The following is a 23,483-nucleotide window of genomic DNA, read 5'->3' on the forward strand; positions in this document are numbered from 1 at the left end:
ATGCTTGGTTTTAAACACACGAATGCATTGATCAAGAGAGGGAAGCATGTGACTCCTTCCATACTTGTGGAACACAGCTACCACGAGTATGAAATCATACTAGAAGCTCATATAAGGGGAAAGTACGCAACATTGTGTAATGTGGCTCATCGTATATGTAGACGATACTGTTTAAAGTCATGTTGTTTTCTTTTATGTTGAATTCCATCTGACATTACAAGTGGTGTTTTGCAATCAACAACATCAAGTGATTGAACCAAAGGAGAAGATTGATTTTCTGTGGGAAGTGTAAAGCTCATGATGTGGATGGATTTTCAAAGGCACAAATTAGAAGCAATGGGCAACTGAAAAGGAGTTGATGGTAATTGCCAAGGTCTCAAAAATGATCAAAGAGTTCATAAGAAAAAACTGAACTGAGTGAGGAACAAAATCACAATTTTGATGAGATTTTTGCCTTAAGGGCTCAAGCTTAGGGAAAATCTTGATGCAAATCAAGCTAATCTAGTAGCCTTGGAGGAAAGGGAGTCCTCTATTTAGGGCCAATTTTTTGGTCTGCCTTTTTTGCCTTGGGATCTTGATACTTTAATGAGGGTTGTGAGCATAGCATGGAGGTCCCTTTTGTGACGATGATGAGATTGCCCATATCCCAACCATTTGCTTAAGGTGATGGTTCTAAAGTCTGGATTTCTCACAAAGAATCGTTGATTTGTGGTGGTGGTTACAATATGCATGGCATAGCTATTTTCTTCCAAAAGTGTTGCACTTGTTCTAATTTATCTTCAAATTTGCTTGAAATTTATCTATGCTCGATTTTTTTGGCTCGGTGATTAGAACCCCCCTGTATTGAATCTTTAGGCCTATTAATGCTCGATGCTTCAAAATACTACTAATAATTTCCCTCTTTGCCTTGTTGTCAAGACCATCTATGCAATGCTTGAAACACTTGATCACTTTTGTAGTAATTTTGTGGCGCTTAAATTCATTGAGCCGGACCTTTTTTATTGTAGCTTCCCTTTCTTTGACTCTCTTGTGATATTGTGCGCTTTTTGTATGATTAATACTCCTTGATTACACTTTGTTTGAATGAGTTGCAATTGGCTGAGCAAGAAAAAAGGGCATTAAATAAGTTGAATTTATAGCATTCTCAACTGGAACGATTGCCAACATCCTGTGAGTCTTTGTGTAAAGCTTGGGTGACTAGACTTGGAATCCTCCTCCCAACCTCCCAATATAAAGGCAGGCTCCTAGCCTTATGCCCTAGCTAGATCCCCTTGTCCACACTGCCTAGTCTGGCCCCTGGCCCAGTCCGTGACTCACTGGCCTTTCCCTTCTCCTCACATTACTCCCCCCTTAAGGAAGAGTTTTTGTCCTCGAAAACAAAAGTGGGAAACTTCTTCTTAAGAGCACTGATGTTTTCCCAAGTGGCACCTTCCTCAGGTCGATCTTTCCACTTGATTAAAGCTTGTCGACGTACATGATGATGCGTACATAAATCATGATAGTCAAGAATTGGTTCAGGTTTATGCGGTATGGTAGGAGGTTCAACGAAATCGACCAAATCTATTGGTCAATGACATTGTCATCCCCATGTAATTGCTTACATAAATGGCTTACATGAAACACTGGATGGATACGAGAATGTGTAGGTAACGCTATTTTGTAGGCACGATCACCAACTCGTGTGAGTAGTTTGAAAGGCCCATAATATCTTGGAGATAATTTAGGTCTTGGCCCAGTTTTTATACTTTCTGAATGCTCTAGCACACGTAAAAATACTTCCTCCCCTTCCTCAAAGGTAACTTGCTGACGTTTCTCATTAGCATACTTCTTATACCGATCCTGTGCTTGTCGGACGCTCTGACGAGTGAGTTTCAGCATATCCATGTGGTCTTGGAGAAAATCCTTAAACTGTTGGAGTTTTTCGGTTGCCAATCCCACCGTAACAGGTGACCTAGGTTGAAAACCATACATGAGCATGAAAGGACTAAATCCAATCGTGACATGCTTAGCACTGTTGTAAGCAAACTCAAGAAGAGGTAGGTATCCTTCCCAGCCTGTTTGTTTCTTGCTAACGTATGCACGTAGCATATCCTCTAGCACTTGGTTAGCACGTTCAGTTTGACCATCCGTTTCTGGATGATCGGCTGTACTGAGATTGAGTTGTGTACCCAATCGTTTAAACACTGCCCTCCAAAAATGACTGTTAAACTTGGGATCACGATCACTCACAATGTTACTTGGCAAGCCATACAACTTGTATAGATTGTCCACAAATAACTTCGCTAATTTTGGAGTCTTAATTGTTGATTTGGTTGGAATAAACTTACATAGTTTAGTCAATCGGTCTACAACCACCCATACTGAGTCACGACCTTGTACAGTGGTTGGTAAACCCACAATAAAATCCATAGGGATACTTTCCCATTTACCATTGGGAATCTCCAAAGGATGTAAGAGTCCTCCTGCTTTCAGGTGCTCTGATTCATTAGCTTGACATTTTTGGCAATGCAAGACATAATCTTGAACGAAGCCAGGTAAACCTGGCGAGTAAAACCGTGTCGTACGAGAGCATGTCTTTCTAATACCCGGGTGCCCTGCACTTGGACTATCATGACATTCATAAAGAATTTTTCACCAAATGTCTGTGTCCATTGGTACACAAACTCTCCCCTTATGGAGTAGGTACCCATTGCCGATGGTAAAATTCTTCCATCATTGTAGTTCATCACTGGACAGAGGAGAATTGTGTGTGTAGGTTAACGATACACTATTAGCATTGGAGTGAGAAGGATCCCTCATTTGCACATGGCTCCACACTTTGGAATATGCGTCATCCTGTTCATATTTTCCCTTTAGAGAATCCAAAAATTCACTACGAAGTTCCATGAACAAGAGAGAATTGATCTCAGGCATACGACTAAGAGCGTCAGCCACCAGATTGTGTCATCCTTTATGATACTGGAGCTTTGCGTCATATTCTTGAAGAATCTCAGCCCACCTAGCTTTTCGACCCTTCAAGTCTGTTTGTTGTGTAAACCATTTAATGCTTTCATTGTCAAACACAATCTCAAATTGAGCGCCATACAGATAATGTATCCATGTTTTCAAGGCAGACAATATTGCATAGAGTTCGCGTTCATAAGCAAAATAAGTCTGATGTGCTGAATCAAGCTTCTTGCTTTCAAATGCAATTGGCCGCCCTTCTTGTAGTGGAAGGACTGCTCCAATAGCATGGTCATTGGCATCCATTTCCAAAACGAATGGTTTCAAAGGATCTACAATAGATAGAATTGGAGTTGTAGCTAATGCATCCTTTAGCGTATCAAAACTATGTTGTTGAGCGTGTCCCCACTGAAAGGTCTTGCCTTTGCCTTTCAGTTGGTCCGTCATGGGAACAACAATATTAGCATAGTTTTTAACAAACCTTCTATGAAAACCTGCAAATCCTAAAAAAATATGTAACTCTTTTAGATTTTTAGGAGAAGGCCACTGCCGAATGGTATCCACTTTGGATTGATCCATGTGTAGTCCAGTAGCTGAAATAACATGCCCAAGACAGTGAATTTCCTCCTTTAAAAAATCACACTTAGATTCCTTGGCATATAATTGATTTGTTCGTAACAATTTGAACACCTGCCTCAGATGTTGTAAGTGTTCTTCCTCAGAAGCACTGTATACTAGAATGTCATCGAGAAAAACGATGACAAATTTGCCCAAGTACGGTTTCAAGACACTATCCATAAGTGTCATGGATGTTGCGGGCGCATTGGTTAATCCTAAAGACATAACCAAAAACTCATAGTGTCCAAACCTTGTTCGGAATGCAGTTTTGGGTATATCAGCAAATCGAATACTTACTTGGTGATAACCTGACCGCAAGTCTATTTTCGTATACGAGCTTGAGTGAGCGTGTTGAACAACTCATCCACGCATGGCAATGGGTACTTGTTCTTAACACTAACCGCATTTAAGCCACGGTAGTCTACACACATGCACATACTACCATCTGCCCATGGTGAACAAATGGGTTGGATAAACCCTTTGCTAAGATAGTTAGCAAGCTGACGTTCCACCTCAGTAGCTTCAAAGTAACTCATTCGGTAGGGTGGTTTACTTATTGGTTTACTGCTGCACAACCACATTGATGCTATGTCGCACCGATCATGTCGGCGGCAATCCTGATGGCAAATCATTAGGAAAAACATCATGAAATTCCCTTAATAAATTTTTTAAATCACTAGCAACCTTTTCTTGTTGAGAAGTAGCCGTTGGTGGAAGAGATGAGAGAGAAGCATGTGGCATTGAGGAATGTTTAGCAGATTCAATATTGGAAAGAAACTGAGACAATGAGTAACACAAGAAAACTTGATCTATTTCATTATCAAAAACGAGCTGCATAAGCTCAGCTATACATATAGGTGGTGAGGAAGGCACATCCTTCTCTCCTAACAACAACACATGTGCGCCATGGGATTCAAACATCAAGCTGTTGTGCTCATAGCTACGCTTCAGTGATGGTCCTAGGTTATGCAACCATTCCCTACCAAGTTCTAGGTCTGCCCTCTCCATATTCATAACTTGAAAATCCAAGGATGTGGAGTAGCCTTGTACTTCCAACGGTACAACTCGGACTTGAGTATCCCAGATTTCGGCATCATAACCATTCATCATTGCTACCTTGTAGGGTGGGAACTCGGAGTTTGAGGCAATTTGAGTGTTTTCACCAATGCATAATTAATGAAATTGTGAGTAGAACCGTCATCTACCAAGATGTGCACCTTGTGCCCTTGCAGAGATCCGTGCATACGCACTAACTCATGTGGTCCGAAGGTCTGTTGCCACATGGAAGCTGTGATAGAGCATTCATGAACCACCTCAGTGTGTGTTACTTCCACCGTAGAGAATCGTGAGGAAGACTCAAGAGGTAGCAATTGCACCGTGTGAAGTGCTTTCTCCTTGCCATGAGCAGCAGATTTCCCCTTGGGACAATCATTTTTGCCATGGCCGCTTCCCAAGCATTGAAAACATAACTTCTCTTTTTTAGCCTTATCAAAGTCCTCAGGAGAGAGAGGACCATGGGAACCCTTGGGTTTTTTAGCTGCTTCAAAATTGGCTACTATAAATTTCCTTTTATTGTGCCCATACTGTGTGCGTGTATTACCATGTGTATTAGCAGGAACATGATTATTATGTGATTTCTTTTTTCGGGATCATCATGAATGTGTGATTTCACTATGGCCTCCTCAAGTGTTTTAGGGTCCTGAGTCTTGACATGCTTCTTAAGCTCTGGTGTCAGAAACCCACGTACTTGATGAAAGGTGTCTAGTCATTCCAACTTGAGGATAACATCTCGATAGTGAGAGATATATTCAAGTAATGATGGGTGTTGGCGCATGGAACACGTGTCCCAAACCGTCCAATTTCGATCTGTCTCATTTGTAGGCAATAATTCTTTTCGAAACATAGCTTCAAAAGCTGCCCCAACTCTGTGGTATGATATTCTTCTCCTTGAGAGACATCCACCATTTGTAGGCCTTGCCTTTCAAAGTCAGACTTGTTTGCAGTGCTCTGACTGCATCCGGAGTACGCCGTAAGGCGTGAACTCCATACCACTTGCTGAGAAAGATATTCACTGCATCCTTATTGTGATCCCGGTCTTCCCCCTTAAAAGTCAGTGGTTTGGTGTTTTACAACAACTCATCCACCTCCTTGGCAGTGAGAGTGTGCAAAGAATCTGGAGATGGACCTTGTCCATGATCAGAAGGGCCTTACCTCTGAGTAGCAGTATGCTCATGCATGTGTGTGTCAACAACGCCCTTGGCCTGCTGCTGCGTAAGTTGTATCACTAACGCAGATAATTTAGTGACGTTTTTATTTAAAGATGCAAAATTTCCTTCCATTACTGATATGCGTGTCTGAAGTCCACGAAATTCTTGAATATCAAGCAACTCATAAGCGTCATCACCTTCCGTAGCATCGCGGGCACCCTCTGTGAGAGCATCCGATCACGAGCCATCATGGGCAGGATCAAGCGTATGATGCTCGAAATCAAAGGTCATATTGATATTTGAATCCACGGCAACACTGTGCAGTGTAAAAAAGAGAAAGAAGAATACCTTGATTCGAAAAACAACACCATAGTCGTAGTTTTCACCGCAACCAATAAGTAGCCGTGCTAATTACATTGATCGGCAAGGCGTTAAATTCATTCGTTCACTTCCACCTCATTCACTTACACCGCCGTGAAGCATGCTGCCGTTGATGCTATCTTCCGAAGAAAATAAGTAATATTTGGATACTTGTTTGAAAAACTCACAAGCCGTCGTAGATTAAGCTTGATGCAGTAATGTAAAGTCGTACAATAATTGTCATTTCTGCGTGCAAAAAAGACCCGGCCCTTTGCCGATGATGATTGAAGATGCTTGTCGAGTTAGACCGAGTACACCTTCGCAGACTGCAACCCTTGTGGATACTCGCCTTAATTCGATTTTGGTTTGCCCTAAAATTTTGGGCGGCTCAATGTGGGAAGGCCGAAATAAGCAAGGCCTGGCTATGGCGGGTAATAACGCCGATGGCAAGCAAGAGGGAGAGGGAGATGGTGAGCGCTATGTTGCTCCTCTCATGCCGCTCATGTGACGGATTCTCCTCAGCGGGTTCGCGCGCAGCTGCTGAGCCCAAGAGCTCCCGCTTTTGTGGACCTCGCCTCTGCTCACCCCCTTCGACAGGGTCAGATCCTGCGATGCTAATGACCTTCACGCCCCTTGCTAAGAGGCCATGCCTGCTTGTCGGACTCCTTTTGCTTGCATGCCATGCAAGGAGTATAACGCTCCACACCTGGGAGTCTCAAAAAAGTGGCTCTTGATACCAGTGTAAAGCTTGGGTGACTAGACCTGGAATCCTCCTCCCAACCTCCCAATATAAAGGCAGGCTCCTAGTCGGATCCCCTTGTCCACACTGCCTAGTCTGGCCCTTGGCCCAGTCCGTGAATCTCTGGCCTTGCCCTTGTCTTGACACTTTGAGAGATGGAAAGAGGATGACAAAGTACAATATCCAAAGTTTCCCAGGGATTGGTGTGTGTGTGTGTGTGTGTGTGTGTGTGTGTGTGTGTGTGTGTGTGTGAGAGAGAGAGAGAGAGAGAGAGAGAGAGAGAGAGAGAGAGAGAGAGAGAGAGAGAGAGAGAGAGGCTATTGAGTCATAAGAGTACTGTAGCAAAAGAGAGAGAGGGAGGGGGGGGGGCAACTATGAAGGAAATGTGCATGGGCGGAAGCTTCAACACAGAAGGAAGGGGGGAGAGAGAGAGAGAGAGAGAGAGAGAGAGAGGGAGAGGGAGAGGGAGTGTAACATTTAGTGGCCTAAAATCTTTTGTGTAGCGGAATTTAGCATGAACATAGTGGGCATTTCATTAGAGTTGATTCCTAATGAGAATTACAAGAGTGCTTGGGTGGAGAGAGCAACAAAAAGCATAACACCTAGTTAGATAGCATCGACAATACTTTCAAAAGAGAGAGAGCAATTAAACTATTGACAACAGTTGAGGACCGGATTTGCATGGAGCCGGTCCCCCCTCCAAAAGGCTTTGTATTATGGTTTCTCCCATCAAGAGAGACATTGTACAATACAATTCTTTGTGTTCCTTCAAGACTAGCTAGTGCAATGAAGATGGAAGCTTCATACACCAAGCAAAACACTTAATCAAACACAACTTGAATTATCCCCGTTCTCAGACCCAAGACCTCACACACCTTCGAAGATGGTGAGAGCTAGCAGGGTATGAGAGTAGATTGAGAGGAAAAAGAAGTATCTTACGAGAAAGAAGTACATCTCCTCACATAATCACTCATATTAGCATAGCTTAGCTTAGTAATTAGCTTGGTAGAGAAGATGAGCATGCATTGAAGCTTGGCTCTTGGTTGGATTTGCATCCACATGCCAAGAGAGTGTTGATGTAGGCTTCTATCTCACCAGCTTGGAGTAGGTGATGAGCTCTCCATTAAAGCTTGGGAGGAGATAGAGTATTTTTCCCTTCACACATGGTCAAGTGTGAGAGTCTGAGAGTGAATGCCAAGCAAAAACCAGCCCCCTCTCTCTCTTGGGCGAGCCCTAGCTGCTATGTTAGTCTGGCTTTTGCCTTATTGGACCTCCCCAGATCCAGCCAATAGGGATTAAGCAGCATAAGTGATAGCCTTCTGACATGTGTCCCCCTTTCCCCTTTTGTGAGAGCTTTAGATAATTAAATAATTAAACTAAACTCTCATTGGACCCCTTTGCCTCCTGGCCAATAGGAATCAGGCAAGCCATGGGGCTCCTGAATGCTCATTGGACCCCTTGGGAGACTGCCCAATAGTCTTCTAGGACACTTAATTCTTATTGGTTTCTTTTATTAAATGTTTTTAAATTAATTAAACTAGATTTACTCTAGCTTAATTCTCATTGGTCCACTTCAAGGGTCTTCCAATAGGAATTGGGCACACCTTGTGGGCATCTGGCCTAGGGAGCTGACATGTGTCCCTCATTCCCTTTGTGTAAAGGGAGCCTGTGTGTGTGTGTGTAGCTTTCTCTCTCATCCCCTAGCTTTGGGGCTCGCCCCCTCCCATGTAGGGATGCAGAAAGACTTTTTGGGCACACACTAAGCATCCAATTTTCCCTAAGGTTGACCTTTGGACACAACCTTTGAATTTTGGAACCTTAGCATTTTGGAAGTCTTAATGGGCTGAACCTTAGGGTCTTTTTAGCCCGTTGTTTCACATGGCTCTTTTGCAGATGGCCCCCCCTTTGGATCCCTATTTTCCCTCCTTTGGATCCCTACTGTGGCCGGTCTGCTAACTTAACCAATATTCTAGCTTTTTCTCCCTTGGCACTTCCCCACATTAAATGATCAGTTTAATATGAGAAAATCATTTAGGAGAATTGGATATTGATTATTATGACAGGGAGGGTACTAGAAATGCTTGTAACAGCCTTGGATCGTGGTGGGCACCTCTAAATGTTTTGAAAATTCTATTGTTGAATTCACACAAAATTTTCCCTCTATCTTCAGGGTTTGGGAGGTAGCTACCACCTTGCTAGTGGTGTTCAAGACACTATTCATGCATATACCCAATAGTAAGCACCTGACTATATTCAACATTTCCCAAGTGAGGGATTTTCTCTAGATGCAATCACCTATGCTTGCATGCTAAAGTCATGGGGTGTTACGCAAGGAAATGACTTGGAAAACCAAATGTCTGAACATATGTATGTAAAATGTGGTGAACTTTTGAAAGCATTTTTTATAATAATACCATCCAAGAGGTGATCTCTTGGAACACATCTATACATTTCCAAATAAGGTCAAGAAGATGAGCTATGTTCAACCAGTGTGCACTAAAGGTACCTCTTTTGATGCTCTTCCCTATTCTTGCATCTTGGAAACGACATCATGATTTGCAAAATTTTATTGTGTGAATTAGGATTGCAAAGATTTGATTAACATGTACACAAAATGTTGTGTAGTTTTGAAAGCATGGACGCAATGAACTTATGAGACTATAGGTATCCATTGATCTAGAAGGGCATGAAAGCTCTAGATTGCCTTTCGTGGATGCAAAAGCAGGGCCTCCTCTTGAGATTAACATAGGAAAAACAAGTTCATGCTGAGATTTTTAGTCAAGGGATGTTGAAAACAGACATGAAACTTTGTAAACTTTGGTGTACATGTATTCAACTATGGTGTACTTTTGGAGTGGACAAGAATTTTAGTCTTTTGGAATCCATTTCATGATATATCCATCAAGAAACATGAGAGGAAACTTTCAACTATTTTCCTAAGACGCGAAGCAAAAAAATTCTCCACATGCTATCATCTTATCTAGCATTTGAATGGGGCAAAAAATTATGGATGTAACTTTTAGTCAAGAGTTGCTGAAGAAGGATACTAGACTTTGCAAAGCCTTCGTCTCCATAGTTGGCAATTATGGTGTACTATGGAAATGACAAAATGTTCTTGATGAGCCCCATGTCTAGGATGCAATCTCTTTAGATATGTCTACAAGAATAGAGTAAAGAAGCCTTGATGAACCCTTGCCATTCAAATCTCAAGGGTTCTACATATTTTATACTAGTTTAGTGTAATTTTTGCAAGATAGCTCACATTTTTTCCCATAAAAAATGCAAAAAATTGAGGCATGTGTGCAACCACTCTAGATCTTTGCATCTCTTTTAGTACAACAATACTTAGGTGACCAAATCTCTCATGCCATAATTGAGTTATACCTTTTTCTGCAGTTATCGTAAGTGCAAAAATCTCATAACGATTGTTGCATCTTATTCCCTTTCCCACTGTATTGTTTTGATAATGTAAGATTGCTGCTCTAGATTGCTTGAAACGAAATTCAAGAACACGATCGGTGATTGCAACAATCGAGAGCAAATTCTTCTTGATTTCTGGCATGTACCACACATCAAAGAATCGCTTGATTTCGCTTGTAGCTGCTAAAAAAGGAATTTCTCTAGACTCTTTTATTGGACATTTTGTATTATTCCCAATAATTACATTGATGGGTTCCTGTAGGAGGCTTCTAGGAAGTATACAAATCTTTCTAATGATCATGTGTCAAGATGCTCCACTATCTAGAATCCAAGTACCATAAAAAAATGGAGTTTGTGCTGATGAACATACCTCTTATATGGTGGCCAAATTCAAAAGCATGACCTTTAACAACATGACCTTTCTTGTCACAATAAAACCAGTTGCCTGTAAATTTCTTCTTTTGGGATTCATCTTAGAAGAATTTGATGTGATCCCCTTGCTTTTTGTGTCGGCCATGAAAGCAACATGACCCTGCCATACTTAATCCTAAGTTGTAGTGCCTCGTCAAGAAACATTGCTCTTAGTTCTTCAAATGTAAGTGGAGCTCTTCAAATGTAAGAGGGGTTGGAAAAACATGGGTTCTGAGTGCCATAACAAGACCATTATATCTAGCTAAAAGTATGCGAATGCAGCATTGAGCTAAAAATATGGCCACACCAATAGCAGTTGATTGATCTTGGAGATTCTTAATTCGCTTGATAAAGGCCTCCTCCTTCTCTCTGTCTGCAAGTTTTTTAGTAGCAAGTTGATTTTCCTTATTTTGAATTTTAATGTGATTGTATGCCTCATATTTTGAATTTTAATGTGATTGTATGCCTCATATTGGCAAGCCAATATGCTCCAAGCTTCATGTGCTGTAGTGGTATGCTGAATCAAATGGAGAAAAAGATCACTTACACACATGGCAATGGCGCATAAAGTATCTCCATTCCTTCTCTTCCAAGCATGTAGAAGAGTAGCATCTGGAAGAATTATCGGAGCAGTAAGCTCTTGGTTAGCACCATTTCTCCTCGACCTTGTGTCCGCAATTCATATGAACACAGAGTGTAGTTAGTTCCATCAAGCTTGCCATTTGTGAAGGATGGTGTGGACGAATGCCTCGCAGAGTGGCACCTCATATGGGGGCCTTACAAATTGTGCAACATACATTATGTTGGGCAAAAGTGACAAGTGGACATTGCAGCCATACTAACAGGTCCAATATTTGCCGGTTAATTTTTATAGCCGTAATACTCTCAAACACTCATGCTAGGGGAGATGGTTGCAATATTTGCCTCGAAAAGGACAAGCAGAGGGTTGACCCTCGCCGTGCAACGAAGAGCTACCCTTTTGGTTCTCAATCACGGATGCCACATGGATCTGTTCTTTGCCGTGGATCCCTCTAGTTGTCCATGCCACTTATACTCAAGAGGTGGTGGGTGAAAAAACTTGGAGTGTGATACTTCAAATATATATGAAGAAAGAAACTAGAAGCTTTTGAAAAAGAGGCCCGGGGTTGCTCGCGGGGGTTGGGGGGGCGGGGGGTGTTCCTCCTCTACAACTGAATTATGTTGGGTACCCTTTGCCCTTCAAATTTCAGAGATTTTAGATTTTAGATATTTTTAGCTAATTCATCGTATATTTCAAAGGATGATTCGCAATGTAAGAAAACCCCCCAAAAAAGAAGGTAAAATACTGGTAAGAAATCAAGCCCGTCCCCTTCACATCTCTTTTGAAATTGGGCTTGAAAGTTTTGTGACACGCTCCTAAATTGTGAATGTCAAGTGCAATGAGTACGCAAAGGCATGCTCAAAAGAGGAAATGGAGTTGAATTCACATGCATGATTTTGTAGATGGTGGAATCTTTCTCATATCACAAGATGACGACCGAGTTCCTGTTCTTGATGTGGGCAGCCCATGTGGCTTTTTGATTCAGATAGTTTTAGTAAAATTTTGAAGCATATGGAAAAGCATATTGTTTGTGGACTAAATTGAAAGTTAGATATGTGGGAAGGATTGGTTGGAAGCATATATCCTTTAAAAGAGAGAGAGAGAGAGAGAGAGAGAGAGAGAGAGAGAGATCCTTTAAATGATAAAATGCTTATTGTCATGGTGAGCATGTGAAGTTGTTGAAGATGATTGGTGAGGTGTGTATGTGAGAGTAGTGAGGGAATGGGGTGATGTAAAGTGGTGGACAATATTTGGCCTAAGCATTAGAACGTACGATGCACTCCATCTTTGAGCTAAGCAAGGATAAATTTGGGGAAAGGAGGCAGCTTTGCAAGTGGGCTCTTGCCTCGGCAACCGGGCTTCTCCGGAGCGGCAACTCCGATGATTGGCTTGCCCCAACAGACTAGGCCTTGAGAGGAGATAGGGGAGGAGGTGGGTAGCTCCAGCACAACTATCATCACCAAAAAGTAACACTTAGAGAAGCAATTTGGCTTTCTCCAAGGAAAGGAAAGAATTCCTAGGAGAAGTGATCCATACAAGTTATCACAAATTTGGAGGCAGCGTTTTTTAGAATCACAAAAAGTGGCAGAACTTTTGCACATGGGAAGGTGGGAGGATAGCATAGTAGGAGTAGGATTAAAGAAAAAGTAAGGGTGAGGAGGGGGCAAGATGTTGATGATGCAAACCTCAAGGGTGACAAAAAGGGGAGGGAGAGAGAGAGAGAGAGAGAGAGAGAGAGTTTTTGTGTGTGTGTGTGTGTGTGTGTGTGTGTGTGAGAGAGAGAGAGAGAGAGAGAGAGAGAGAGAGAGGCCCTTCCATCACCCATGTATGAAAGACACTTCAAGGAAGAGCTTTTAATTTAGTCTCATGTCACACAGCCCCATCAAACAAGTGAGACACTTGGTAGGCATAATTCAATTAGGAGGGTCAGATGTCTATGCCTCCACATTTTTGCTCAAATAGTGCTTTTTCTTGGCCTTTTCATGCTCGTATACGGCATGAACCTTCATCTACTAACATAATATGGCGGAAGGGGGAGCCCTTTACACATGTCACAATCTACGACCTGAAGTCTAAAGTTCAAAACTAAAAAAAACCCCTTTGCACGCGATAAAGAGGGAGAGAGAGAGAGAGAGCGGCGGCCAGCCGTACTAGTACAAATAATGTGTATAGACTCTTAGAAAGAGAGAGAGAACTCCTTTGTCTAGTCATGAGCGAAAGAATTGAGACATAATGGGCATAATTGCTCGAACAAGCCTGAGATGCTTGGCGAGTGTCAGAAGCTTCTTTAACGAACTGTGATTTTGTTTGATATCACACATGGGGGAACATCGCGTTATTGAAAGGCCTTTCCAGATTGCGAAGGCCCTTCAGATCAACCATCTCTTATGTCTCTTTGGGACTCCAAAATTTCTCTTTGAGACGTTCATCGTAGAGATGGAGAAGGATCAAATCCTTTATCATTGTTTTGTGTGTGTGTGTGTGTGTGTGTGTGTGTGACGATCGAAGTTTGCTTTCTTAACTAATGAAAGGATCTCTTTCTTGCAAAAAAAAAACTGATGGGATCTGCAAGTACTGACGAGGATCTGGTAATGATGATATCGAGGGTGTTATTGGTGACAATGTAGATGAGGTGAAATTTGATAATGCTGGCTGATCTGCTGTCTTGGGCTGAAAACTACAAACGCTAGTACTGTCAACATCATGTGCAAGTAACATAGCCCCGTTGGATATATCTTTCCTATGTAGGTGGGAATGGCCCTAAGGGAAAAAAAAGTTCGGTTTAGAGTTGAGGGTTCAGATGAGGGAGTGGAAGGGGTGTTCCACTTGTCGCCATTTCCCAAGGCCAAAATGAATCGGCATGTTTTCACACCCACAACAAATAACCACCAACCTTGGAAGAAACCCTCTAGCTGCATTTTTCAACGAGATTTGTAGGTGTCAAAGCTCGAACACAAATTGTGCAGCTCAACCCCAACGCTACGGTGTTGTCAATGTGTTGACTTCCCAAGTCGTCACTTTACATTACTTGTTGCCTCCGCTTCTTGTGAGCAGACAACACGGAGGCATGTACAAAGAGACGAGATTGTTGATAGGCTCGTCTGAACCGAGTAGTGTTTACCAAAAAAAATTACCAATGGAAAAAAGGAGAGCTTTGAAAATCTACTGGTTTTTAGAGAAATCTAGCCGGTTTTTATTGGTTTTTAAAGTGAAATCCTCAAAATTTAGCCGATTTCCTTCAAAGCGGCCCTCAAAACTAACCGAGAATTTTCAATTTTCGTCCTTTAAAAATACACTAAAGGTCGGTTTTTCGTGAACACTGGAACCGAGCCTTAAAATTTTTTTCCATCATGTGTATGATCTTAGTGAGAACTAGACCTTGTTTTTGTCCACACGTGGTGTGACATATTGTTTGTGACATGTGTGTGTGTGAGAGAGAGAGAGAGAGAGAGAGAGCGAGCCTAGAGGTCAAAAGTTCTCAAAGGGCAATAGGCCTAGAGAGAGTTTGAAAAGTGTTCTCAAAAAGGGCGAGAGACATCAGAGAATTCATCAGAAGCAAAAAGCCCTCGGAGAAGGGAAGAGAGAGTGCGTGTGCGTGTGTACAAAAGCCCTTTTGCAAGGAAAGGAAATACGGGGAAAAACATAAAAAGACGCCTGCTTACGTGGAAGCACAAAGTCAGATGGGGGATGTGTACACTAATGTGGGGCAAGCACGTGGCAAAAGTGCGACACGTGGCAGAAAAGAATTGGGGTCCCCGGCAGGACGGGAGATAAGCCTTGGGGAGCCTGGAGAAAAGAGCAAGGGAAGCCTGGAGATGAAAGACACGTGTCAGCTAGGCAGGATAGGCCGGGGAAACCGGAGGGACCGGGCAGTGGTGCTCATGTGGCACCCATTTTCATTTAGCGAAAGCGAAGAAAGCTGACTTCCCACGTGTAGTGGGTAATGCTGTGCTTTTGTGACGTGGAGGCGATCCACCAATGACGTGACAGTGCAAGTTTTGAGAGGAACCGGCCACAACAGGCAGCTCCCGGTGACTTCCTCCCTCTTGATCGAGTCCACGTTCCTCAAAGCTTTTTGAAAAAAAAAAAATTTAAGTCCCAATTTTACAGGATGGATAACTCTTTATTATTTCTTGATTGAGTATTTGAATTTGTCTAACTGCAAATATTTTATTCAGCCGGCAAAATAGTTTGACAGTTAATTGACATTTATTACTTCGAGCTTTTTTCCAGTTTTACTTGAGTTATTTTCGATTTTTTCAATTATTGCCAATATCTTTCCTGGCCACTTGGCGCCAGTTCATTTCTTCTTGGCCACTTGGCTACTTCAAGAGAGGTCACAGACTCCTAAAGCTTTTAGTTTTTGCAAAGGCAAATCTTTTTTTAAAAAACTCACAACGGTGCCACGATATCTTTACAGGATCATAGACACATGAGTTAAATAGGGGCCACCGCATGACAATGGACGAGCCACTCTTTTACCCATACCAGTTTTGTTTTGTTTTCGAAATCAGGTAGTTTTCGGAAGCAGGTAGGGCACGTCCGATCGCTCCCCTCATACACCAAAAAAGTACACAAGAAGAACGACAAGGATTATGCACCCAAAAACCGAAGGCAGACGCTTTTGTCACTAGTTTTCTTTGGACTACGAGAGGCCAGAATTATCTACACTCTTAGGACCATAAGTCCATCAAAGCAGCACCCATGGTCCTTTGCCACTCCTCAAAGTTCATCTGTTTTCCAATGGTGATGATCGTCCTCCCGCTTTCTTAGATTATCGATGTGAACTTAGCTATTTTCATGAAGTTCTCGAAGATCCAACCGTTCCTTGCCTTCCAAATATGTTTGAAGTAACAAAATCTCACGATTTGTGTTACGATGAGCAGAGCTTGGCTCTCGAACACCTTCCCGTCCAAAAAGAGATCGTTCTTGGCAACTCAGGGCTAGAAAGATTGCTGATTTGTCAAGGCAAATCTTCGAGAGTTCTCTTTATAGTTATGTACTAACCATGTTGGCAAAACCATTGACCGATTTAGACGTTTGTAATTCAACCCGAACCAAAGAGCAATTTCTTCGAGCATCATCAACAATGTTGTCATCACAACACGTCATTAATTGGCGTAATAGGAGTTTGAATGACATGGTCCGATCGTGGCTAGCTAATCGTTAAGTATAAGAATACTACTTGACCATTTTGTAAAACCACATCTCATTTACATCTCTTTTGTAAAGCCTAAGACATGAGCACACTACTACAACCACAAAGCAAAAACTGTGGAGGACAATGCTAGGCGGTTGGGCATTTTTGCACAGGTTACATGGTTACATGACTTTTTTTCATAGTTAAAGCCAATCTTTTCTTTCGTCCCGCTGCAATTGAGGATTTTAAGCAAAGGAAGAAGATTAATATTGCAATCTATACTATTATTAAAGGGGGAGGGATTCCGGTCCCCTCCCCTGACACGTGTCGCAACCTCCTTCAACTGGTTGGTGTGCCCTACAACTCCAATGTTATAGAGGAGAGCACACGTAGCTATAGAGAGAGAAAGGTGCCAAGAAGGGGAGAGAGAGAGAGAGAGAGAGAGAGAGAGAGAGAGAGAGAGAGCCATACTAGTAGTAATTGTGAACGCATTAGTATTTTCCTTCATGGATGTGAGTGCGTGAGCTTTGAACCCACATACTCATGCAACGCAAAGGCACACCCAATTGGAGTATACGAAGCGTTTCACACGAGAGGGGGTTGCCATTAGCAACAAACCCCCGCTTAGCCAATAACACAACACCCATAATTATTGACTACGAGTTCGTGTGCTATTGAAACACCACCCCCCCCCCCCCCCCCCCCCCCCCCCAGCTTACTAGCCATGTCTCCTTCACCAGCACAGTTTGGTAACTACGCTTGCTTGGGCGGAGTTTAAAAGCTTGATCACAATTGACACTTGCCCTTACGTGCGAATGCCGTTTCTATTGGTAGGTTGGAGTAAACCCTTGCTCATCCGAAACACCTCTATTGCATGTACGGTGCGCTCGACGGCTTTGGCTTAAAGCAAGGCTCTAAACGATTTCAATTCATTTCATAGGCCCGGTTCAGACGTTGCGGCGGAGATGCTTCGCACAGGGGCGTTTAAGGTGGGTGCCAAAAGCCGATTTGCTGCAGGCAGGTATCATATTCCACCGGGCCCACCATTTTTCTTCCCTCTTTTTCGCTCTTCCTCCTCCAACAATGTTCAGACGAGGCGACAATAACCTGCGGAAAGCCTTTCTTCCTCCAGCCTAGTCTGAACCCAGCCATATTGGTAGAAGGGCCAATCTACGCGCTAAGCAAATGATATGGAAGGACCCACAATTCAAAGTGCTTTTTCTCGGAAATCAGAAATAATTAACCTATTTTTCATAGCTTCATAAAAATAGGGGTTTAATTGTTGCGGATATTGAAAAATTTCCGGAGTTTCTTGTTGATCGGTTTCTCCTTCCTCTTCTTTTGCTTGCCGAACAAACTCAAAAACCTCTCCCTCAGGAAGCCATAACCCCCTGGCGTGCGTGCGTGTGCGTGTGTGTGTGTGAGAGAAGAGAGTGACTGTGTGTGTGTGTAATGCCAAGCGTATGCGAGTTAAATTCTGTTTACCACCACCTACCCTTTATCATCATCCTCTTCATCTTGCCCATTTCTCCCTTCTGTCCTGCTTCTTCTTGAAGTTTTCTCCCTCCCCCCACTAAACCCCAACCCCCTCTTCTACCCTCAACCTCCTTTGCTTGCAGTTGCCTTCTTCTTGCCCCTTCCCCTCCCCTCCCCTCCCCTCCCTCTGCAACTCTCCGATCTGTATATCCTTCATCGCTCCAATTCTACCTCCCCTGCGAAGACAATTCTGCAAATTCTACAGCTTTTGCTGCTTGGATCGCCTCAGCAAACGGAATTTCCAGGTTTGCTTGCAGATCTACCTTTTCTCTCTGAAAAGATCACCTTTAACTTACTGTGCTCTTTGCTTATTATTCACACATTGCCTCCAATTGCCATCATGGGATTGATTTCACTTAAGATTTTCCAACGCTTGTGTGGAATTTTTTCTTTCCTTCTAATAAGTAGATGATCTGCCCTGCAGAGGATTCTCTGCATTTGAATTTTGGCCTGATTATGCTAGAGCCCATGTCAATTTGATTCGACAATGACCTTATATGATACAAATTGGACCTCATATATGATGGATCTTACATGCAGGCTCTTACAAGGCATGATCTTCATTGCACAATGAAGCGCAATGCATGATTGCAGTGCACGGATAGTGGGTGTGCAATTCTGAAAGCGAAGGCCATTGTGAGATCGTGAGGGCCTAATCCAGAATGGCAGGTGTTTGATGTGGTGTGATCACAAGTCATGGAGGCACGAAGCAGAAACTTTGGCTTTGGGTTCCCTGGCTATGACGGCTGCTTCCCGAAAGCTACACGCTCCTCACGGGTATGGCTCCACTATACTTGTGCACTAGTCTATGGCACGGTTCTTGCATTTTTCTGCCTGCATTTGATGTGTCATAGAGTATTTTGCATGAGACTCGCTCTCTTTGTAGTCTTTAAGATGGCTAGCTGTTGCCTCATTTCCTGTGTGGATGTGATATTTCTCACCTAGGTTGGCCATGGAGTGTGAGTGCCTGAAAATAACCTAATGGTACAAGCTTCCAAAGGGAGTACGATTTTGGCAGGAAAATTTGGACATGACCATAGGCACCAGAATAATTAGTGCGCTATTTTTTCTTTCTTTACCAGCTTGCAACAGACTGCTTATTGTTGGCATGCTTGTCGGTTTTACTTATCAGGGAAGAGGCGATCACACTATGCGCAAATCATTGGAAGCAAGTGATCTTCCTAAGGAGATGTGCTTCTTTGAGTTGTTAGCCACAGTGGCAGGCCAGCTCTTACAAGAGCAGGATGGGGAAGCCTTGGCATCAAGATCGCTTGTTGATCTCAAGGCTCCTAAGATGAGTGCATCAAGTGTCCTTGCCAGTGGCATGCGATCTTGCCATGCAAAAGGGTCAGAGACTGCAATTAAGGCAAAGGAAGAAGAGGCCACTGAAGCCAGTAAGGATTTACGGAACAGGTCAGACAAGTGCTATGAGCCTTCGGGTGCAAATTTCTGCCTTCATGACAATTCAGATCCTTTACATGGGAAAAATGTGGATGTGAAGCCTCTGGAAGAACCCATCAAGGCATACTCTTCGAGGAAACGAAAGCCTTCAGGGTCGATGTCTTGCCAAGGTTCAGCTGTGGTATCTTCAATTAACTGGCATACTAAGACTCAACCCATTGCACCTAGATCTGATCAGTGCACCTCAAAGGGAAAGGGAGATTGTCATGAAGACGCAATTCCTGGTCACTCCGTAGACAAGAAGGAGACCATCTCATGGAACAAGCAGGAGGGAGTTGTAGATCAGCTTTGTATTCCTCAGTGCCAGGAGATTGATTTACTTGCACCTTTTCAGGACATTGAAAGCCCGCTTTTGGTTAGCTCAGGCAGTAGTGAGGAAACTCCTTTTTCTTTGGAACCCAAGTCCTACTCTACAGTTGCATTTGAAAATGGACAGGGAGAAGTAAGGGAGGAAATTTCTAGTTGGAAAGTAGGTGATGATGACGACAATTCTTCAGAGTCAACAGTCCCCAAGAGCTTGCTTACAAAATCCTCAAGTATGTCATATAACCGAGCAATGAAAGCACGGAGATGCACAAACAGCACAGTTAGGAGAAGAGGATTGGGAGTAGGCTCTAAACGTAAATGCCATGAAATGGAAGGTATGTCTAGGACTCCATATTGCATTTTCCGCTTATCATGGATGAAGGAAATTTTTTGATCAATTGATCCGGTTATTTATTTAACTGTCTATGTTGTGTTCAGATGGGGAAAGAAGTCAAAATGAAAAGTCTCGGTCAGGAAAAGTTAAAAATAAAATGTGCAAATTGCCATTCCCCAAAGATGACAATGAGCAGTCTCACAATTTACCTATGGGCATCTTAGTAGATGATGATGGGTCACCCATCCATTGTGAAAGAGGTAATTGGTGTTTGTGCATGTTCGCTGAGTGCCTCTTTTGCATTGTTGGTCTTCTTGAAAATCTACTGTACTTTTGGTCGTCTAATTCTCTAACATTGTCGTAACTTTGCATTTCAGAGAAGAGCTCCAGTGTTATGTCCTCACCAATAACAGCAAGCCCAACGAAACAGGATGACACTAACGGTACATGCTATAATCAAATCTATGCAGTGATCCTCTAGAAGTGAACTGACTTTGTTGGAAATCTGATGTTTAGTTAAGCTGAGCATAAAGTCTTTCCTGGTTCCTGAGCTCATGGTAGCACTACCAGAGTCTGCGACCGTTGCAAATCTTAAGGTGAGAACTATTTCTACTGACGTTCTCTCTCAACAAATTCCGAATGCATTCTAAAAGGATTCGTAATCTTGCTTGCATATTAACATGTTTACAGAAAGCTGTTATGGATGCTGCAATGAGCCTTCTTGGCGGAGGCCTTTGTGTGCGTGTACTTCTTCAAGGCAAAAAGGTCACAGATGAAACCGAAAGCCTCCTGGAGGCCGGCATATCAGATGGTGGAAAGTTGGATTCTTTAGGTTTTATGTTAGAGCCAAATCCATTTCCTGCATCCGCTGGTGTCGACGACACATTTCTTGTGCTCTCCCACAATGCCAACCAGACGTCATCAAGGTCGCTAGTCATAAATATTACCTAAGTTCATGTGCATCCAGAGTTATGTGTGTGCCGAGTGTGTGAAAAATTAAAACAAGTATCTTGTTATCAACTGAAATTTATCAGTTTTTTTATGTCTTATCGTAGACATAGCGAGAGTGTTACTTTCTTTTGAGGCAGGTATCCAGTGGTGTCAAAAGGAAGTGAGATCAACACAGGCAGCTACCATGTGGGCCCATCTGAGGGATTGCTTGAGATTGATGCAAACAGCTCAGGTAGAAATGGATAATGTACTGGAGCCTTGTCTATTTTTCCGCTTGTATCTGTAATTTGAATGGAGAAATCAAGAGCGATTTGTCATGCTTATCAGGAACAGAGATGCAATCTACAACTGTGAGTCCAAGTAAAGAGGATGGATTGGTGCATGAGTCCAATGGCTTGGTTATACCGGGATCATGTGCTCTTGTTCGGCACTCAGGCCAGGCAAATAATAGCCCCAACGGACTGGCTGTTGTTCCTTTTGGTCCGAGTGCAGGAAGCATTGGGATCAACAAGCGCCGAATTAGGCGACCATTCAGTGTTTCAGAAGTAGAGGTTTTAGTACAGGCAGTAGAGAAGCTTGGAACTGGAAGGTGAGATAAAAGTAGCATCCCATGTGTTTTGTTCTTTGCTTGCTTCTTCTGAAGGCGGGATTCCAATTGTGCACATCCTGCATGATGCATTTCAATGTGGTGGTAATTGAGGATGCCATAGTATTTAGTCAATACCATGCATGATGGAGCTGATCGTTATGTTGTCTATAGGTGACTACCATGTGTCTGTACCTTGCACTTCCATTTAAAGGTGACTCTGGGCTTATCCTGGATTCATCTAGGTTAAATGAGACTGTATAGCTATGTATGTACGCATGCGCACATATGTCCTTAGCTCTATGAGAAGAGTACACAAATGCCGCTTCTAGTATAAGCTTGGTTTGTTTTTGTCAAGATTATGTTTATGAAAGTCCTCTCCTTCGAAAGTTAAGATTATTTTGAGCTTATGAAGGATGACTCCTTTGGAAGCTAGGATGTAATGCAGATGGTTGATCAACTTGCTTTCTTCTTCTAGGTGGCGTGACGTGAAATTGCACGCTTTCCCTCAGGCTAAGCATAGGACATACGTCGATTTGAAGGTATGTTTTTGGGCACTGCCCTTCTGCTGGTTCATTTGAGCAGCTCTATTCCAGTGGGTGCCAAAAAGTCTCCTACTTTCTAAATTGCATTCTTCTGGCCAGGATAAATGGAAAACATTAGTGCACACAGCAAGCATTGCGCCACATCAGCGTAGGGGAGAGCCAGTACCGCAGGGACTTCTGGACCGCGTCATACAAGCGCATTCTTATTGGACCGCACAACAGGCCAAGCAGCAATCTATGGAAACCAAGGTTTTTTAAGCTTGCCAGAAGCTCAGAGATGCTCTTGTGTGCGCATATGCCGCATCTGTAAAGTGTAGAAATGTCTAGGCCCCTCTCCCAACATATCTGTACATCCTCTCCTCCATGTAAACTAGTGTCCATACATACCGTTTGTGCATGGTGATTTGGCTGACCGATCAAACAACGATGGCTTCAGACACACAGACTAACAATTTGACCTCTCATTGATGTGGAGACCCCGATCGATTGCTGGTCTTCAAAATAATGGGGACGTCAGCCACCTTGGCTCGCTCATTCCCACCTGTTCAGTTCATTCATCAAGTGTTTATAGGATTCCTGGATTGTTTCCTTGCTGACCACAATTCTCACAACAGTCATCAATTGGCGACATCTACCTGGAATGGAAGGTAGTCATGGACACCAACAAATTTATTTTTTTTACGTAACCATGTAACATCTTCTTTGGCAAGATTATCCTTTTAGTGTATACGGCCTGTTTGTGCCTTGGCTGATATTGTACCTACATTACAATCCATTAGAAGCAAGGTTCCTCTCTCTCTCTCTCTCTCTCTCTCTCTCTCTCTCTCTCACACACACACACACACACACACACACACACACACAAAACCATTAGAAGGGTGGTTTGGTATAAGGAAAGGCAATGCTCAGTCCTATGAGTGTGAACTAAGATTCACTGTTGCATGCTATTTTTGAACCAACCTCCACAACTACTCTGTAGGAGTCCCCATTCTCTATTGAGTGCTAATCATTCCGTCTTGTCAATAAAACTGAGAGTCTAGAATCCATGCAGTATCTGCGGTAGCCCCGTCTTTCCTCGTTGTAGCGCTGAGAAAGAGTATCCTTGGTTGTTTCAAAACAGGCCAGCAAAAGCAAAGTATAAGAGATAGAGCAACAAGTAAAAGCAGGAAACGCTGGGAAACAGAAGACAGCATTGTGAGCGCTAAAAGGGTAGCGCTTTGAAGAGTCAACAACGCTGGTTGTAGAATTTGCGAGCAATACGTAAAGGCACCGTCATGCCGACCGAGGAGGCCAACAGTGGTGTTGTGGTTGGGCACCAATTAGGTGCTTCTGGTGGGATATACCAG

The 23,483-nt window shown here is 43.0% G+C and overlaps 2 protein-coding genes across 3 annotated transcripts; both read left to right on the forward strand.

Annotated features, from left to right (window-relative positions):
- Window positions 1-14,958: 14,958 nt before the first annotated feature.
- Window positions 14,959-18,631, forward strand: LOC147456399 (uncharacterized). The gene is made up of 3 exons (XM_086514893.1): window positions 14,959-15,106; window positions 18,038-18,199; window positions 18,495-18,631. Exons 1-3 carry the CDS (start codon window positions 14,959-14,961, stop codon window positions 18,509-18,511), a joined length of 327 nt encoding a protein of 108 aa, XP_086371019.1. The 3' UTR covers window positions 18,512-18,631.
- LOC147456400 (uncharacterized) lies at window positions 18,591-22,932 on the forward strand. 2 transcript variants are annotated; one of them, XM_086514891.1, is made up of 10 exons: window positions 18,591-18,731; window positions 19,087-20,056; window positions 20,160-20,315; window positions 20,433-20,498; window positions 20,572-20,651; window positions 20,746-20,981; window positions 21,144-21,238; window positions 21,334-21,595; window positions 22,071-22,134; window positions 22,237-22,932. In XM_086514891.1, exons 1-10 carry the CDS (start codon window positions 18,651-18,653, stop codon window positions 22,393-22,395), a joined length of 2,169 nt encoding a protein of 722 aa, XP_086371017.1. In that variant the 5' UTR covers window positions 18,591-18,650; the 3' UTR covers window positions 22,396-22,932. The 2 variants fall into 2 exon arrangements, with proteins under 2 accessions (XP_086371017.1, XP_086371018.1); XM_086514892.1 differs by having other exon boundaries at window positions 21,340-21,595.
- The last annotated feature ends 551 nt before the right edge of the window (window positions 22,933-23,483 follow it).

Source organism: Adiantum capillus-veneris, chromosome 6 (assembly GCF_014529385.1).
Source record: "Adiantum capillus-veneris isolate H3 chromosome 6, ASM1452938v2, whole genome shotgun sequence".
In the NCBI taxonomy this organism is placed as follows: Eukaryota; Viridiplantae; Streptophyta; class Polypodiopsida; order Polypodiales; family Pteridaceae; genus Adiantum; species Adiantum capillus-veneris.

What these genes read in the sequence shown, in the direction of transcription:
- LOC147456399 (XM_086514893.1), top strand. Translation starts at nt 14,959, where the DNA reads ATGGGGGATGTGTACACTAATGTGGGGCAAGCACGTGGCAAAAGTGCG. An exon ending in CCTGGAGATGAAAGACACGT is followed by an intron (nt 15,107 to 18,037) that starts GTCAGCTAGGCA and finishes CTTTGCTTGCAG; the next exon opens with TTGCCTTCTTCTTGCCCCTT.
- LOC147456400 (XM_086514891.1), top strand. Translation starts at nt 18,651, where the DNA reads ATGGAGGCACGAAGCAGAAACTTTGGCTTTGGGTTCCCTGGCTATGAC. An exon ending in TAAATGCCATGAAATGGAAG is followed by an intron (nt 20,057 to 20,159) that starts GTATGTCTAGGA and finishes TGTTGTGTTCAG; the next exon opens with ATGGGGAAAGAAGTCAAAAT. An exon ending in CGACCGTTGCAAATCTTAAG is followed by an intron (nt 20,652 to 20,745) that starts GTGAGAACTATT and finishes ACATGTTTACAG; the next exon opens with AAAGCTGTTATGGATGCTGC.